Here is a 19,608-nt window from a genome sequence, read left to right as displayed (position 1 = left end):
AAAACAAACTGAAAACACAAATTCATATTGTATATATAGTTTTACATATTTACATAAACATATGTGTAGTGACTTAATGAACATATGCATCTCTATGCTATGTACCACAATAAATGTGATTTAATCATAATGTGAGCTAGTATTCCAAAATTATTCAACACTCTGAAGAAGAGTATGTTTAGAACCTACTTTGAACCGTGCTTAAAATAAATTGGGGTTATCCGTTAATAAAAAGATAATGAGTGATGAATGGTGATGGAAAGTTTATATCTCATATCCAGTATGGCACTGAAACAATATAATCACTATTTGACATCTTTACTTCTGAGTCAGTGGAAGTCTCCCAGTCTGAATCATTTTACTTGTAATCTATAGTGTTTGACTTAACAAATATTTCAGATTGAAAAAAAAACAGTATTAAAAGTACAACTAAGATGGAAAAAGTAAAAGCAATACAGGGCCAGTTTGTCAATATGTCTTTGGCTATTTGTATAGATTTTAATTACAGCCAAAAGAATGTCAGAGGTTTCCCTTGACAATAAAGAAAATTATAAAAAGAGATAATTATAGTCAACTTTAAAATATTGCCTCATATTTTCAAAATAAATTGGAAAATTTATTCAAAAACTACTAAAGTCCTCACCAGAGAAATTAGGAAACAAAATGAAATAAAAGGCAACCAAATTGGAAAGGAAAAAGTAAAATTACGTCTTTTAGCACATGACATGATTGTATATGTATAAAACTGAAGATTCCAAGAAAAATTTTAGAACTAATCAATGAATTCCGCAAAGCTGTGGGATACAACACCAACATACACGAATCAGTTGTGTTTCTATGCATTAGAAACAAACAATAAAGAAAGAAAATGAACAGAATAATTCCATTTACAATAGCATCTAAAATAATAAAATGCTTAAAAATAAACATAACTGAGGAAGTAAAAGACATAATGAAGACTATGAAATATTTTTAAAAGAAATTAAGATAACACAAGTAAATGGAAAGATAATCAGTGGTCATACATTGGAAGATTTAATATTAAGATGGTGAGTTATTGTTTAATGGATACAGAGTTTCAGTTGGGGAAGATGAAAAAATACTGGAGACTGTTGTGAAGGTTGTACAACAATGTGAATGTATTTAACACCACAGAATTGTATACTTAAAATGGTAAAAATAGTACATTTTATGTTGTGTATATTTTACAACAAAAAACTTAAGCCAAAAAAGTTAATAGTAATATAAAATCACGATCGTACAGTAACAAAAAAAATTATATGTGTCTAGCATCTATATGTTCATTAGTTTTACTTGACATAAATTGGGCCACTGTGGTGGGATAGAAATATTTACCTTATCGTTAAGTATTATTTTATCAAAACATAGTATAAAATTTAATTTTGAGGAACAAGGCTGTATTAGTGTTGGAGATGGAAAAAGGATCACGATACTTCTCTATGTTCTCTTTAAAATTATTAAATTAGGGTCCTTTGTCCATATGGTCCTTACCATTTCATTCTCTCTCTTTTTCTTTTTCTTTTCCTTTCTTTTATTTTTACTCTTTATTTTTTGAGAAAGAGTCTTGCTCTGTCACCCAGGCTGCAGTGCAGTGGCACCATCTCGGCTCACTGCAACCTCCGCCTCCCAGGTTCAAGCAATTCTCCTGTCGCAGCCTCCCGAGTCGGGATTACAGGCATGCGCCACCCAGCTAAGTTTTGTATTTGGAGTAGAGATGGGGTGTCAGCATGTTGGCCAGGCTGATCTCAAACTCCTGATCTCAGCTGATCTGCCTGCCTCGGCCTCCCAAAGTGCTCAGATCACATGTATAAGCCACCACACCCAACCCATTCTCTGTCTCTTCAAATAATTTTCTAAATGACATCTAAATTAAGACTTGTAAATTTAGATCAGATATGTGTTATAGCCAAGTACGTTTTCAATTAAGATTACTTTTTTCAATATGGAAATATATAGTGATTAGAATTTTCACATGAAAACAGTTTTCTAGAGAGTACGACAAGAGGAAACACTTGCTCACTCATTTATGAAGATAGTACAATCTTCTAATCTAATACCAAAAGATGACAAGACTATAAGAAAAAATATAGAATTCAACAGAATTATATACTTAAAATGGTAAAAATGGTCAGTATCACTCATGACTATAGATACCAAAATCCTAAACAATTAGCAACCTCAATCTAGCAATATATAAAAAGAAAAATATATCACAGCCAAGTTGGGATTTTTATAGAACTGCATGGTCAGTTGAACATTTGAAAATCAATTGATATAATTAGTCACATTAACAGAATAAAGGAGATAGATAAATTAAGTATATAATAATGTTGAAGTCACTTCCAAGACAACCAAATAGGAACAGCTCTAGTTTACAGCTCCTAGTGAGACTGACACAGAAGACGGGTGATTTCTGCATTTCCAACTGAGGTACCTGGTTCTTCTCATTGGGACTGGTTGGAGAGTGGGTGCAGCCCACGGAGGGTGAGCCAAAGCAGAGGGGGGCGTCTTCTCACCTGGGAAGCACAAGGGGTCGGGAGATTTCCCATTCCTAGCCAAAGGAAGCAATGACAGACTACCTGGAGGAAGGGTACACGCTCGCTTAAATACTACGCTTCTCCCAGTCTTAGCAATTGGCAGACCAGGGGATTTCACCCCGTGCCTGGCTCCACAGGTCCTACTCCCAGGGAGCCTTGCTCACTGCTAGCGCAGCAGTCTGAGATCCACCTGCAAGGCAGGACCCTGGTGGGGAGAGGGGTGTCCGCCACTGCTGAGGCTTCAGAAAGTAAACAAAGTGGCTGGGAAGCTCGAACTGGGCAGAGCCCACTGCAACTTAGCAAGGCCTACTGCCTCTCTAGACTCCACCTCTGTGGGCAGGCACACCTGAATAAAATACAGTAGACAACTTCTGCAGGCTTAAACGTCCCTATCTGACAGCTCTAAAGAGAGCAGTGGTTCTCTCAGCATGTCATTCAAGCTCTGAGAAGGGACAGACTGCCTCTTTAAGTGGGTCCCTGATGCCCGTGTAGCCTGACTGACAGACACCTCCCAGTAGGGGCCAACTGACACCTCATATAGGCAGGTGCCCCTCTGGGATGAAGCTTCCAGAGGAAGAATCAGGCAGCAATATTTGCTGTTCTGTAATATCTGCTGTTGATACCCAGGCAAACAGGGTCTGGAGTGGAACTCCAGTAAACTCCAACAGATCTGCAGCTGAGGAGTCTGACTGTTAGAAGGAAAACTAACAAACAGAAAGGAATAGCATCAACATCAACAAAAAGGACATCCACATAAAAACCCTATCTGTAGGTCACCAACATCAAAGACCAAAGGCAGATAAAACTGCAAAGATGGGGAGAAACCAGAGCAGAAAAGCTGAAAATTCCAAAAACCAGAGCACCTCTTCTCCTCAAGGATTGCAGCTCCCTGCCAGCAATGGAACAAAACTGGATGGAGAATGACTTTGACGACTTGACAGAAGTAGGTTTCAGAAGGCTGGTAATAACAAACTTCTCTGAGGAAAAGGAGCATGTTAGAACCCGTCGCAAGGAAGTTAAAAACCTTGAAAAAAGGTTAGACGAATGGCTAACTGCAATAAACAGTGTAGACAAGACCTTAAATGACTTGATGGAGCTGAAAACCATGGCACAAGAACTACATGACACATGCACAAGCTTCAATAGTTAATTCAATCAAGTGGAAGAAAGGATATCAGTGACTGAAGATTAAATTAATGAAATGAAGTGAGAAGACAAGAGAAAAAACAGTGAAAAGAAACAAACAAAGCCTCCAAGAAATATAGGACAATGTGAAAAGACCAAATCTACATTTGATTGGTGAACCTGAAAGTGACAGGGAAAATGGAACTGAGTTAGAAAAAACTCTTCAGCATATTATCCAGGAGAACTTCCCCAACATAGTAAAGCAGGCCAACATTCAAATTCAGGAAATACAGAGACCACCACAAAGATACTCCTAGAGAAGAGCAACCCCAAGACACATAACTGTCAGATTCACCAAGTTTGAAATGAATGAAAAAATGTTAAGGGCAGTCAGACAGAAAAGTCGGGTTACCCACAAAGGGAAGCCCATCAGACTAACAGTGGATCCCTCTGCAGAAACCCTACAAGCCAGAAGACAGTGGGAGCCAATATTCAACATTCTTAAAGAAAACAATTTACAACCCAGAATTTTATATACAGCCAAAATAAGCTTCATAAGTGAAGCAAAAATAAAATTCTTTACAAACAAGCAAACGCTGACAGATTTTGCCACCACCAGGCCTGCCTTACAAGAGCTCCTGAAGGAAGCACTAAACATGGAAAGGAACAACCAGTACCAGCCACTGCAAAAACATGCCAAATTGTAAAAAGCATCGATGCTATGAAGAAACTGCATCAATTCACGGGCAAAATAATCAGGCAACATCATAATGACAGGATCAAATTCACACACAACAATATGAACATTAAATGTAAATGGGCTAAATGCTCCAATTAAAAGACACAGACTAGCAACTGGATAAAGAGGCAAGACCTATCAGCGTGCTGTATTCAGGAGACCCATCTCACATGCAGAGACACACACAGGCTCAAAATAAAGAGATGCAGGAAGATCTACCAAGCAAATGGAAAGCAAAAAAAAAAAACAGGGGTTGCAATCCTAGTCTCTGATAAAACAGACTTCAAACGAACAAAGATCAAAACAGACAAACAAGGCCATTACATAATGGTAAAGAGATCAATTCAACAAGAAGAGCTAACTATCCTAAATATATATACACCCAATAAAGGAGCACCCAGATTCATAAAGCAAATCCTAGAGACCTACAAAGAGACTTAGACTCCCACACAATAATAATAGGAGACTTTAACCCCTACTGTCAATATTAGACAGATCAGTGAGACAGAAGGTTAACAAGGAGATACAGGACTTGAACTCAGCTCTTCACCAAGCAAACCTAATAGACATCTACAGAACTCTCCACCCCAAATCAACAGAATATACATTCTTCTCAGCACCACATCAAACTTATTCCAAAATTGACCACATAATTGGGAGTAAAACACACCTTAGCAAATGTAAAAGAACAGAAATCACAACAAACTGTCTCTCAGACCACAGTGCAATCAAATTAGAACTCAGGACTAAGAAACTTCCCAAAAACAGTACAACTACATGGAAACTGAACAACCTGCTCCTGAATGACTACTTTACATAACGAAATGAAGGCAGAAATAAAGATGTTCTTTGAAACCAAAGAGAACAAAAACACAACATACCAGAATTTCTGGGACACATTTAAAGCAGTGGGTAGAGGGAAATTTATAGAACTAAATGCCCACAAGAGAAAGCAGCTAAGATCTAAAATTGACACCCTAACAACAAAATTAAAAGAACTAGAGAAGCAAGAGCAAACACATTCAAAACCTAGCAGAAGACATGAAATAACTAAGATCAGAGCAGAACTGAAGGAAACAGAGACACAAAAAACCCTTCAAAAAAAATCAATGAATCCAGGAGTTGGTTTTTTGAAAAGATCAACAAAACAGATAGACTGCTAACAAGAATAATAAAGAAGAAAAGAGAGAAGAATCAAATAGATACAATAAGAAATGATAAAGGGGCTATCATCACTGATCCCAGAGAAATACAAACTACCATCAAAGAATACCATAAACAGCTCTATGCAAATAAACTAGAAAATCTAGAAGGAATGGATAAATTCCTGGACATATACACCCTCCCAAGACTAAACCAGGATGAAGCTGAATCTCTGAGTGGACCAGTAACAGGCTCTGAAACTGAGGCAATAATTAATAGCCTACCAACCAAAAAAAAGTCCAGAGCCAGAGAGATTCACAGCTGAATTCTACCAGAGGTACAAAGAGGAGCTGGTACCATCCCTTCTGAAACTATTCCAATCAACAGAGAAAGAGGGAATCCTCCCTAACTCATTTTATGAGGCCAACATCATCCTGATACCAAAGCCTGGCAGAGACACAACAAAAAGAGAGAATTTTAGACCAATATCCCTGATGAACATGGATGCGAAAATCCTCAATAAAATACTGGCAAACCGAATCCAGCAGCACATCAAAAGCTTATCCACCATGATTAAGTGGGCTTCATCCCTGGGATGCAAGGCTGGTTCAACATATGCAAATCAATAAACATATTCCATCACATAAACAGAACCAATGACAAAAACCACATGATTATCTCAATAGATGCAGAAAAGGCCTTTGACAAAATGCAACAGTGTTTCATGCTAAAAACACTCAATAAACTAGGTATTGATGGAAGCTAACTCAAAATAAGAGCTATTTATGAGAAAACCACAGCCAATATCATATCGAATAGTCAAAAACTGGAAGCATTCCCTTTTAAAACCAGCACAAGACAAGGATGTCCTCTCTCAACACTCCTATTCAATATAGTGTTGGAAGTTCTGGCCAGGGCAATCAGGCAAGAGAAAAAATATAAAGCGTATTCAATTAGGAAAAGAGGAAGTCAAAGTGTCCCTGTTTGCAGATGACATGATTGCATATTTAGAAAACCCCATCATCTCAGCCCAAAATCTCCTTAAGCTGATAAGCAACTTCAGTAAAGTCTCAGGACACAAAATCAATGTGCAAAAATCATCATTATTCTTATACACCAGTAACAGACAGAAAGCCAAATCATGAGTGAACTCCCATTCACAATTGCTTCAAAGAGAATAAAATACCTAGGAATCCAACTTACAAGGGATGTGAAGGACCTCTTCAAGGAGAACTACTAACCACTGCTCAACAAAATAAAAGAAGACACAAACAAATGGAAAAATGTTCCATATTCATGGATAGGAAGAATCAATACTGTGAAAATGGCAATACTGCCCAAAGTAATTTATAGATTCAATGCCACCCCCATCAAGCTACCAATGACTTTCTTCACAGAATTGGAAAAAACTACTTTAAAGTTCATATGGAACCAAAAAAGACCCCACAGAGCCAAGACAATCATAAGCAGAAAAAAGAAAAAGAAAAAAAAAAAAAAAAAACAAAGGAGGTGGCATCACGCTACCTGACTTCAAACTATATTACAAGTCTACAGCAACCAAAACAGCATGGTACTGGTATCAAAACAGAGACATAGACCAATGGAACAGAATAGAGGTCTCAGAAATAACATTACACATCTACAACAATCTGATCTTTGACAAACTTGACAAAAACAAGCAATGGGGAAAGGATTCCCTATTTAACAAATGGTGTTGGGAAAACTGGCTAGCCATATGTAGAAAGCTGAAACTGGATCCCTTCCTTACACCTTATATAGAAGTTAACTCAAGATGGATTAAAGACTTAAATGTAAGACCTAAAACCACAAAAATCCTAGAGGAAAACCTAGGCAATACCATTCAAGACATAGGCATGGGCAAAGACTTCATGACTAAAACACCAAAAGCAATGGCAACAAAAGCCAAAATAGACAAATGGGATCTAATTAAACTAATGATCTTCTACACAGCAAAAGAAACTATCATCAGAGTGAACAGTCAACCTACAGAATGGGAGAAAATTTTTGCAATCTATCCATCTGACAAAGGGCTTATATCCAGAAGCTACAAAGAACTTAAACAAATTTACAAAGTCTCTTCCAGAGGTTCCACTAACTTAGAATCAAGCTAATATGAGTCAGCCCAGTCCCTACATAGTAACGCTAATTTTAATTCACTGTGTTTCAATTTTCTATATATAAAATTAAAATGCTGGTCTAAAGGATCTGTCTGACAATCTTTTACGAAAATACAACTATAAGTTGACAGAATTAAGACAAAGATCTTTGCTCACTTGTCATGTTCCACAAAACTATTACATCAAAGTCAGAGGAAGCCAATTCTTAGGGCTGAGAAAAGGAGAAAAGAGAGAGTTCATAACAACAAAGAGTAGGAAAGGAGCAGACAGTTTAGCTAGTTTTCCCCAGGAGGAAAAAAAAAAAAAACATACACCTTAGAGAAAATCAATTACTAACATTCTTTTTTTGTTTGAAGGGTTACTATAGAAACTAAACATACTACTCAATTTTTCCCTTTTTTCCCCTCTGGGACCCATATTTTCTGCCAAAATTTTGAAATATGCTTTCACACAGTAAGGGATAATATTAAGTGCTACTATAATTCTAGACCATTCAGGCTAGTACTAAGCAAACGATATTAAGATGGCAGAAATGTGCTCTTCTAAATCAGAAAATAAGTACTGAATAAAACATGTTTAAAAACATTTAGATTTACTTTCTTTCCCCTCCCTCTACATTTTAAACCAAATACATCAGTTATCAACATATTCAACAGTTAAAAAATTAAATACAATTTCTGGTACTCTATGAGTTTTAAAATGCTTTTTCAGGTGCAAGTCATATAACATGCATACAATTTCTTCAAGGGAAAACTATTTCATTAAAAATTAATCAACTCCTGTGCACCAACATTCAAAGCAGCATTATCCACAACAGCCAAAAACGTAGAAACAACCCAGATTTCCCGCAACAAAGAAACAGATAAATTTAATGTGTTACATGCATACAATGAAATATTACTCAGCCATAAAAAGAAATGGAATTCTGATACACACAAAGAAAGGAATGAGCCTTAAATATATTACACAAAGTAGAATAAGCTAGATACAAAAGTACAAATACCATACGATTCCTCTTATATGAAGTACCTAGAATAGGCAAATCTATAGAGACAGAAAGTAGAATAGAGGTTACCAGGGATGGAGGGAGAGGAGAAGATGGAGTTGTTCGATGGGGATAGAGATTCTGTCTAGGATGATGAAAAAGTTCTAGAAATAGATAGTGGTTATGCTACACACTGTGAATGTGCCTAATGCCACTAAATTGTACATTTTAAAATGGTTAAAATGGTAAATTTTACCATGTGCATTTTTTACCACAATTTTAAAAAATCACCAAATAAGTTAATTGATAGTATTGAGAAGTTAATATGTACAAGGAGAGTGAGATTAAAAAGACTAGTTCTTAGTAAGAAATTTTAACACCAGCAATATGGAGACTAAGCCGAAATGAACATTTACCATTTGTACTACCACAGCACAGATATTCTGGATAAAATTTCAGGTGAATTTAATACCGAAAAGTGCTACATATCTTTTCTTTGGCCCTCTAGATCTACTCTCTACGCTTCACTACCCTGTGTGCTTGGGAAGTTAATCTATATGAACAATATGAATGGATTTCCTGGTCCTCTGTTTTTTGTTTTTGTTTGTTTGTTTGTTTGTTTTTCTTGGTTTCAGTCAATGAGAAACAGTGGAGACAGAAGTGCAGAATGAAGTCTCGGTATTTATTCCCTGTTCTGATAAACTCTCTTTCCTGCCCTTTAAGCTCACTGGTGTCAACAACTGCTCCAGGGTACTCAATCATCTCCTGTTAACTGAGATTTCCCTCCCCAGTTAACATCTTTGTCCTTTTACTAAATTCTCTTAAACTGTCCAATTTCAGACTACCATCTTTTTCTAATACGATAGCAAAACTTGAAATAAAGACAAATACTGTGGTGTCAGAAATGAAGAGGCAACACAAAGTCAGGGTAACAAGTGGAAACAGTCCTTGGCGGTATGGTAGAAGTGTCAAACTCAGATAAGGGTGGAGGGGTTGAGCAATGGTGTTTTAATACTCATTCAGGGACTGCAGACGTGGTCTAGAGCCTGAACTGGGGAGTTCTTTGCATAAAGCCTGGAGGGAAACAGAGCTGCTTTTTAAGCAAAAGATACACTAGACACTAGGCTTCAGCAGGCTAAGAAATGCCATGGATGTTTTTCAGATTCCTAGGACAGAGGAGAGGTGAAAGTAGGGGCATGATAAAGTCATTCATGGCTGAGCAGGATGGCTCACGCCTGTAATCCCAGCACTTTGGGAGGCCGAACACCTGAGGTCTGGAGTTCCAGACCAGCCTGGCCAAGATGATGAAACCCCATCTCTAGTAAAAATACAAAAATCAGCCAGGCGTGGTGGCAGGCGCCTGTAATCCCAGCTACTCAGGAGGCTGAGGCAGGAGAATCGCTTGAAACCGGAAGGCAGAGGTTGCACTCAGCCGAGATCACACCACTGCACTCCAGCCTGGACAACAAGAGTGAAACTCTGTCTCAAAAAAATAAATAAATAAAATAAAAAATAAATCATGAGAAACTAAATGCTATTATTTGCTTGTGTGGGATGTCATGTGTACTACTTATATGATAAGACAAACCCTTGTTGATAAAGAACCTAAAAACTGCTGAGGGTTCCCTGAAATCTCTAGCACCCTGGCAAAAGCAAATGTCAAAATGCTCTATAGGGACAATTCTACAACAAAGGGCACATAGGAATCACACAGAAAAATTAAACTGTTGAAGATGAGTTCACAATAAGATACTACAAACCACATGAGAAAATGAACCAGAAAAAGGGACAGTCAGCAGATATAACTAACAAAAACTTGGCATCTCCAATAAATGGAGTTAAGAAAATCTAAAAAGACTATAAAGGAATTATTTTTAAATGTTAAGAAATAAAAGAATGAACAATATGAAGGGGAGACTATATATATACGTTTTTTGTTTGTTTTAATCTATTCAAAAGACTTTATGCTTCTTTGAACATAGCATTCCTGGAAAGCTCTAGAAGTCCTTCTCTCCTCCTGGTAACCACTGTCCTGATAATCTTTTGATTATAAGAATATTTTCTATTAGCCACACTATCATGTCAACAATACAACTATCTGTATACGGATTTAAATATAGAATATATGTGTTGTGGATAGTTAAAGCAGTACTTCCCAACCTTCTTCATATAATTGCATATGTAGGAAATGTTATTTGTATCTGTGGTAAGCAAAAAATCTCCATGGCATTGAAAGCTTCATTCACCCTGGACCCACTCAAAGACTCTAAAGGCCAAGGTAATCCATGTCTCAGCATAGCTGTGACACATCTCATGGTGTTTCAGCGCACTGGTTAGCAAGCTCTGAGTTGTGATTCCTCTTTCATAAATACGTTCTTAATATTTTTATTGCCTTATTAATACGGTGTTAGTGAATTTAAATAACATGGTTACACTGAAATAATTTTATAATTATAGCTCCTTCCTCCCTCGTTATAATAAAATGATATAACAAATAACAGCATAGGGCTACTATGGTACAGCATTTGATTAGTGTGGCAGAATCTTCTTCTGCCCAGGGCTAAGAAGAAAATTAAAAGTTAAATTGAAATGACAAAATTAGCTAACCCTAATAGGGTTTCAAAAATCTGTTAACGAGTTACACGAAGCATATCGCTGACTGACAACTTGCCTGCTCTGTTATGAGTAAATCCTAGTGTTGTTCATGACTTTACAAGAGCTGGAAACATAAAATGAAGACCTACTAAACTGAAAATGTTTAAATGGTACCGTGTATATAGAAATTTGCCTATACTCGCGGCCTAATGCAAAAATCTTATGAAGGAGATTTGTATTAGCTTTCTCTTTTGGACTACTCACTAAACTAAGTACTTTACAAGCATTATCTCTGTTTTTTTTTTTTTTTTTTTTTTTTGAGACAGGACAGAGTCTTACTCTGTCACCCAAATGGTTATGATATGATGATCAATTTTAAGGCATTGATCTAACTTTACCTTGCAACCTATAAGGAGGTATCTGTCTATTGAATATTTCACGTTTAATTACTATTCTTGCTCTCAAAAAATATTTATAGGTAGATTAAGATTAACTATGTGTGCATCTGGGTTTAAATTGACCTCTTTCAAAATTAGCCAATAAATGATAACATAAGAAAATATAGTCATTGTTTTCATTCAGTAGCGAATAGTGAATAAACATCTTCATAATAGTGAATAACCATCTTCATAAAAATCTTCCTGCCCTTTATGAAAAAAAATCAGCTAAATTATTTTAAGGTACTTCTCAGCAAACAATCTTCCCAAGTGGATTTCAAATTGATATTGGACTAGCAATAATCACCTCTTTCCTGGACCACACTATATAAATAAGAGAAGAGGGTGCATTTTGAAAACATGTGCCACTTTCCCATCCACATTCCCCCAGAACTCCATTTCTATGAGCTGCTTTACATGGTCTTTTTTGAATATTAATTTATGAATCTTTTGCATTAAAATTTTATCATTTTCAGATCTTTCAAATCTGATACAGATCAGATTAAATCTATAGATAGTACAAAACTAACAAATCTATTACGAGCATTTTCATTACTTGTCTTTATAACCCAATCTGAAAAAATCCTCAACTTTCTAATTTGAAATTAATTTCAGTCATATAAGGGTATTATTAAAATCAGAATTTACTTTTTTATAAGCAATTTAGCAAAATTTTCCCCTTCTTCACTTTGGCTGGTGAAGATACTATTCTTCTAGTATGTATTATTATACATCTACTAAAACAAAATTGTTACTCATGTCTTACTCATTTTTAACCATCCCAAGTGTTATTTTCTCTACAAAAGAGCCACAGACCTCTTAGAATGAATTTATTAATCCTTCCTCTATAGATGTAGGGCGTGTTTATTTTTATTACATCTCACATCAGGGTCACCATGTCCTTTTGCATTGTTTGTACACTGTACAATCCTAGAGTGTATGATTCAAACTATACCTTGTTCGAATGGCAGTCTCTAGATGTATGACCAAAAGCTGTCACCATTTCATGTGAGCCCTGTCTTTCCCGGACTTGAAATGTCTTTTAAATGCTTCTTTCAAAAAAACACATTTCCAAAAGAGTGAACACTCCAAAATGGATGTCATGTTCCTCTAGACATTCCTGTAAACACAGTACTTAGAAAACAACTGTTTAATGGAACATTCTCCTTTCAGCCACTAAAATGTCTCTAAGATTTAACTGTATGTATCAGCTTCATTTGTACTATCTTTGTCTAGCAACTGATTACCTTAAACTTTGATTACTCTACCAAAGGATTTCACAAAACGTATTTTGTAAAGCGTTAATAGGCAAACTGAGAAAGATGAGCTTTTGGTTATATAAGTTTGGAAACTGCTGTATTCAATAGCTTTTTTACTGAAAGAATTCTAAAAGATTTTGTATGCTAATAACATTGGAAATCTTCAAGAAAGAATTCATAGCTTTTACTCTAGAAAGGATACGTCCCATTAACTCGATATGGGCTTATTTCTAGACTTCCTATCTCTTCCTCATTTGGGAAGAAAAAAGAAAAAAGAGAAAGAATAATCTTATCACCTGGGTTACTGTGATTCTTAAGATTTGGAATGGGCAAGATAGCAAAGCTGCTTGTACAGGGGGTTAAAGAGATGTACTCTAAAGTGTTAAATGCCTTATAGCAGCTGAAATTTGCCCTTTAAACTGAGTTTGTTTGCTTTTACTGATTTGTAAGATGAAAGAAATTAACATCCCCTTTACTTGATTCTTATCGCATTCTGTATTTTGCCAATAGCTTTATTTCCAGAGGAAATGGTGTCTTTATGCAGAAGCAAAAAAACATAACTTCTACCTCCATTGACTATAGAACAGTAGTTCTCATTGGAGAAAGTTCTGTCCTCTAAGCAATGTTTTGGAAATGAATGGGGGTATTTTTGGTTGACTCAATGTTTGTGTATCATTATTGGCATTTAAGGGTTAGGAGTTAGGAGTTCAAGAGATCCTGTGTAGAATAGGGCAGTCCTGAAAAATGAAGCCTGTCTCATATATATTCATATAGGTGAAAACCCTGTTTATAAAGTGTTTTAAATCCAAACATATTTTTCTTCATTTTTGCATGATTTTAATATCCATTAGAAGTTCCAAAATTCAACTACTATAATGAAAGATTGAACTATGTTTTGTTTGAAACTTTACCAAGAGTTTGTCGCTAGTTTAGAAAATCATGTCACCAACAGCAATACCACTTGTGGTGTTAAATATAGACCTGTACAAGTCTATTTACAGCCATCATATTCACAGTAATTGCACGTGACTATTCCATTTTGTCTTCTAATATAGTCATGCCCAGGTGTTTACATATTGAAGTACATATTACTATATATTAATTACTTTCCTTTTATTTATGCTTTACAGTTTATTTAAGACATTACATATTTTTGAAATTATATGTATATGTAAGTTACATTATTTTTCATATTCATTTCTGGTTATACTTTTTATTTTCATTTCAGGATGGTAAAGGAGGCATTATAAAATATTTCTTATACAAAAGAGGTACTGGCATGCTAGGTTAGGATGTTAAAAAGAAAAAGAAAAGCTTTTACGATTGGGAGGAAGTGGAGAGAGCACTGGGTCTGATAGGGTCGAAAACCACTAATCTAAACCAGGTGACTAGATAATAATAGTCACCTGGTTCAGAAAAGGTGTAGAGGAACAGAGGTAGGGAGAGGGGAAGCATGAGTCTCTTTTTCACTCAGTTTCTACATTTCCAGACTTCTGAGGAAACATACCTTTACTGTGTCTCAGTTTTCACCACTTCACAGAGCCGGCACTATTCTGAACTACCCCAGAAGCTGCTGAAAGTGATTTAAAAAAAAATTCTTGTACCTAAAAGGAATATACAGTCACTGCTGCCACAGCTCCTCTTGAACCTTCAGAATCTATCAGTTTTCACAGTAGTGAGGTTATCTTCATTTTAAACCATGATCTGGAAATCTGTGTTATATATTAACCTTCATTTTGTAACAGAATTTTCAAAAACACTTACCTCAGTAGTAGTCCCAATGTCAGCAGATGGGCTGCATGTGCTGGTATCTGGAGGAGCTGTGCCTATACTGCTTCTAACTGGAGAAGTAGGAACAGGCCCTGCCATGGTCTCTGGAGAGGTTGTAGATAGGTTGAGATTGCCTCTCTTCTGAATCTTATTCCAGACCTTATTCATGGTATCAGTTAGTTCATAGAAAAGCTGGACCTGAGAGCATAAGAAAAAAAGAACAGAAAACAAGTCTTTCAACTTCCAGTTTCAAACCACTAAAATAATAATATGAGAAAATTAACTATTCCAGAGAAATAAAATTTATAAAATAAAACTCTACCAATGCATCACTGATCACTATTAACTTACACTTGAAATTTGCTTCACACTCACATGGTGATATTTAATAATCAACCTAGCATTCCTGTGGATTAAAACCACAGTAATGTAAGCACAGCTTATTAGCAAACAGTAGATTTATTTCAATATATGAATAAGAGAACACGTATAAATGCCTCTCGACCAGAGGACAGAATCAAAATTTTTAAAAAAAGGCATTCTAGTAAATGTAATTATTTAGTGTAATACAAAATAACTACCATCCTTATTTCTAAATAATTTCCACATCTAAATTTTCTCTGTGTTTCCCAGGAATAAATCTGAAACTGGATTTCTTGTCCCACAAAACAATTGAAAAAGAATGATATAACATCGAATAGTAAAAGGCAAATGTTACATATGAGAGTTTTTTTTATAGATAAAGAACATATCCAACCTACTATTCCCAAAGGAGATGTCATTCCAATATTCGGAGAAAAAACTGTTTAACTTGCACATTGTTTGACTGAGTCCTAAGATATTTACACAAGATTTCATAAATAAGCATTAATCATGAAATCTGTATGACAATGTAGTGCCATTTACTGCATAAAACAAGCCCAGGAAGAAAAAATGCAAACACAATATATAAGCAAATCCACAGCTGGACACCATATTCTGCTTGCCATTTAAAAAAAGTGAAATTCTCATATTTATAAAAAGTTTCAGCCCCAGGACACATCCAGATGATGAAGCTGGCTTCTTATGTGGGCAGAACAGATGCATAAAAACACTATTGTCAATCCTCACTTGATATAAAACAGCACTTGGGTGTACAATTTTCTCCTGTTTTTTTGTGTAATGAAGTTTCAAATCTCAGGTTATAGCTATTTTTGTTTAAAAGTAATCTAGCAGCTAAAAATCTGATTAAAAAGTTCTTAAAAAAAATTTGTTCAAATTCTTCTGTCCTTCATAATTATGAATGTTTCTCTCTACAGAGAAGCAACTTTGTTGCAAACCAGTTTTTAAAAATATTGTTTTGCTTTTTCTTAAATAATTAGAACTGATAAAGAGAGCACAAACAACAACAACAAAAAGCCAAAACAGGTTATAAGTATTTCTAAGGGTATTTATTTAAAAGAAATGATGCTGCTTTTATTGTCACTACTTCTGATTCCTTTAAGTGTTAGCAGTAAAATACTGTGCCTGAATGGCAACGAGTACACTGTGTGTTTAAACGGCCATGCAAACCATGACATAAACTTTAAATGTATTTTTATTTTCAAAGAAGGAAGTTGCTAACAGAACTCAGACTTTCCAAATTCGGAGGTTTAAAGAAATAAGGCAAAAACATCCAGGATAAATGTTCAACTTTTATCCTTCAAGTTGTGCTAAAACACTACGCCAAGTAGGGCCACAATGAACTTCCACTTCCCATCTTTAGAATGTCTAAAATTAAAAAGCCTAACTATATTAAGTATTAGCAAAGATGTACAGCAACTAACGCTCTCGTTTTCTGTTGGTAGGAATGTAAAATTTAGAATACAATTTGACAGTTTTTGAAAAGAGCATATAGCTACCGTATATGATCCAGCCATTCCACTCCTAAGTAGTTTCCTAAGAAAAATGAAGCCTATGTCCACACAAAGGTGTGTACACAAATGTTCATGGCAGCATTATTTGTAATAGGCAAAAACTGGAAAAAATCCCAAATGTACATTGACAGGTAGTGAACAAATTGAAGTACATTCACATGACAGGATGCTGTTTAGCCATAAAAAGAAACTATTGATGCATGCAACAACATGAATTAATCTCAAAATAATTATACAGAATGAAAGAAGCAAGGATAAGAAAAACATGGTATGATTCAATTTATAGAGAATCCTAGAAAACAAAAATTAGTCTATAATGACAGAATCAGTGGTAGCTGTGATGGAAAGGAATGGGAGAGAGGACTACATAAGAACATAAAGAAACTTTTGAAGATGTTAGATTGTGGGCATAGTTTCAAGTGTGTATGTAGCCAAATCTTAACAAATTAGATAATTTAAACATGCAGTTTATTGTATATTAAGTATACCTCAATAAAATATTTTTTAAAAATCTCTAAAAATAAATACCATGTGAGGTGGCTTTATGTGAATTCTGTATGAAGGTGACTTAATATCAATGATGTCTTGTGTATTGAATGCTGACTGAATAAAAATATGTAACGTTATTTTTAAAAAATTTATTCACACACATTTTTTCATTTAATCTATAGCTGTTCAGAAAAAAGATTCAATTTCACTGGAGAGGCTGAAAAAGGCCTCAAGAAGATATATTCCTGAAAGAGAGACAGGATTTAAATGAGTACAAAAAGTCATTCTACTCAGAAGTACAGAATGAACAAAAGCCAAGTGCAAGGCATGATCAAGACAAGACACAGGGCTGATGAAGAGTCCCTAGGTGGCTAGAGAGGAAAGGCCCAGGAGTATCAGGAGACAGTGTCAAAACAGAATCACTAAAGGCAGAGAGGAAGAAGAAAAATCATGGATATACAATGTCAATGGAAATCAAGGAGAAACAGAATTTCACCAATCGATTTAGTGATCTGTGTTGAACAATGCAGAGCTGTAAGTTAATACAATCTTAGAAAAACTATTTCATTTGGTATGTAGGTTGTTACCAATCATTAAAACTCAGTTTTAAAAAGTTTTTTTTTTTTTTTTTACAGAAAAACAACTTTTCACATAAAAGATTACAGTTTAATTGTCCAGTTTAATTTTGTTTAAAAGTGAAAACAAAAATCAAGAGCTCAGGCCAGCCGTGGTGGCTCATGCCTGTAATCCCAGCATTTTGGGAGGCCAAGGCGGGAGGATCACCTGAGATCAAGAGTTCAAGAGCAGCCTGGCCAACATAGTGAAACCCTGTCTGTACTAAAAATACAAAACATTAGCTGGGTGTGGTAGTAGTGGGTGCCTGTAATCCTAGCTACTTGGGAGGCTGAGGCAAGAGAATTGCTTGAACCCACGAAGTGGAGGTTGCAGTGAGCCGAGACCACACCATTAAACACCAGCCTGGGCAACAAAAATGAAACTCTGTCTCAAAAAAAAAAAAAAAAACCAAGAGCTCAGAGAAATTAAAAACGGGTGAGTGGTGCAAGGATACAAATCCAGTTTTGTCTGAACTCAAAGCCTGTGTTCTTATACAGCAATGCCAAATTCCATTCCCTTGGTAAAAATTGATCAACATAAGAGCAATAAGAACAATAAATAAATGAATAGAAAACTGGCATAAATCTTTTATTTCTCTAGTTACACATACTTATAAACCCCAAAATGCTAAGACAGTGTTGTATTCCTGTGAATGCCTATAAGAAAACAATGTATCACTTTGCTGGCCAAAGGTAAACAGAAGTTTTATCACGTTAAAAAAAAAAGGATTCCATGGGCTTTTTTTTTCTTTTTTCTTTTTCTTTTTCTTTTTTTTTTTTAAATAAAGACAAGGTTTTGTTATGTTGCTCAAGTGGTCTCAAACTCCTGAGCTCAAGTGATCTTCCCATCTTAGCCTACCAAGTCGCTGGGATTACAGGATAGGCTCATTTAACTTTGGAATAAACATAGTATTCTGAGATACTAGATACTAGTGACTAAAGACATTAAAGGAAACAGGGTAACTTTGGTCACATAGTTAAGATGAAGGGAAAGGATAACAGAAATCTCTTCCAGTCACTAAAGCACTAAATATTCAACCAAGATAAATATACAGTGTCTAAGAACACTAAATGGCAATGAAAATTCCAGGACTAACAGACAGACAGCAATGTCTGATACAATAATAAATTTGCTCTCAGCCTACCTTACATACATAGCCTTCTCTATTTTTAAAGTACACTAACTACATGAGGGTTCTGTATCTAGGCAACAATGAAATAAATTCAATAGTGTACAAGGGTCACAATTCTGATGTCATCCTAATGGATAAGCCAAAGAAAGGTATTTAAGTAGGAATTATTTCCACAAAATGTAATCAAGAAGCATACACACTGGCTACAGTCAAAATCCCACAAACCTGACCATATACCTCAGTATGCAAACTTAACGGGTCTATACAATATTCTGAGAATAGACTCACAGCTTTTAGCCCAATGGTATAAAAAGGACAAGAAGTATTCATTTGCACCTCTTCCTTACAACAAATATATTTTAAAAACAAAAAGCAAACAACAAAAACAGATGGATTAATGAGAAAGCACAAGAAAGAAATTTTGAGCCATTAACTTTGAAAGAAAAAACAGTAAGACATTTTAGGATTCTATGGTCATGTGTATATCTGCGCTCATTTTACGAGTCCATGATACTCTTTTTAGGACAGGATACCCAGAAAATAAAAAGGAATATATAGGTACCTTTGACTATGAAAGATTAAACATTTCTGGCAAAAGATGTCAAAAAGTTTAAAGGCAAATCAACTGCATAACAGTTATAGGGTTTGTATTTATAGAGTCTAAAGAAAGCTTTTACAAATTGCTAAGAAAAATGAATTTAATAGAAGACTGGCTAAATGATATGAAT

The 19,608-nt window shown here is 35.4% G+C and overlaps 1 protein-coding gene across 9 annotated transcripts in view; it reads right to left on the bottom strand.

The window, feature by feature from the left end:
* VPS13B (vacuolar protein sorting 13 homolog B) overlaps positions 1–19,608 on the bottom strand; it is an 869,883-nt gene that overhangs the window by 394,432 nt on the left and 455,843 nt on the right. For all 9 annotated transcript variants that reach the window (XR_004435186.1, XM_033202375.1, XM_033202376.1 and 6 more), the window contains one exon: positions 14,744–14,947. Coding sequence is in view for 8 of the 9 variants with exons in the window: in XM_033202375.1 (XP_033058266.1) it covers positions 14,744–14,947 (204 nt within the window). In the remaining variant the exon portion in view is untranslated. The remainder of the gene's footprint in view (positions 1–14,743; positions 14,948–19,608) is intronic.

This window comes from Trachypithecus francoisi, unplaced genomic scaffold (assembly GCF_009764315.1).
Source record: "Trachypithecus francoisi isolate TF-2019V2 unplaced genomic scaffold, Tfra_2.0 Lachesis_group7, whole genome shotgun sequence".
NCBI lineage: Eukaryota > Metazoa > Chordata > Mammalia > Primates > Cercopithecidae > Trachypithecus > Trachypithecus francoisi.
The sequence above is the reverse complement of the archived record's forward strand: the minus strand, read 5'-3'. Positions and strand labels throughout refer to the sequence as shown.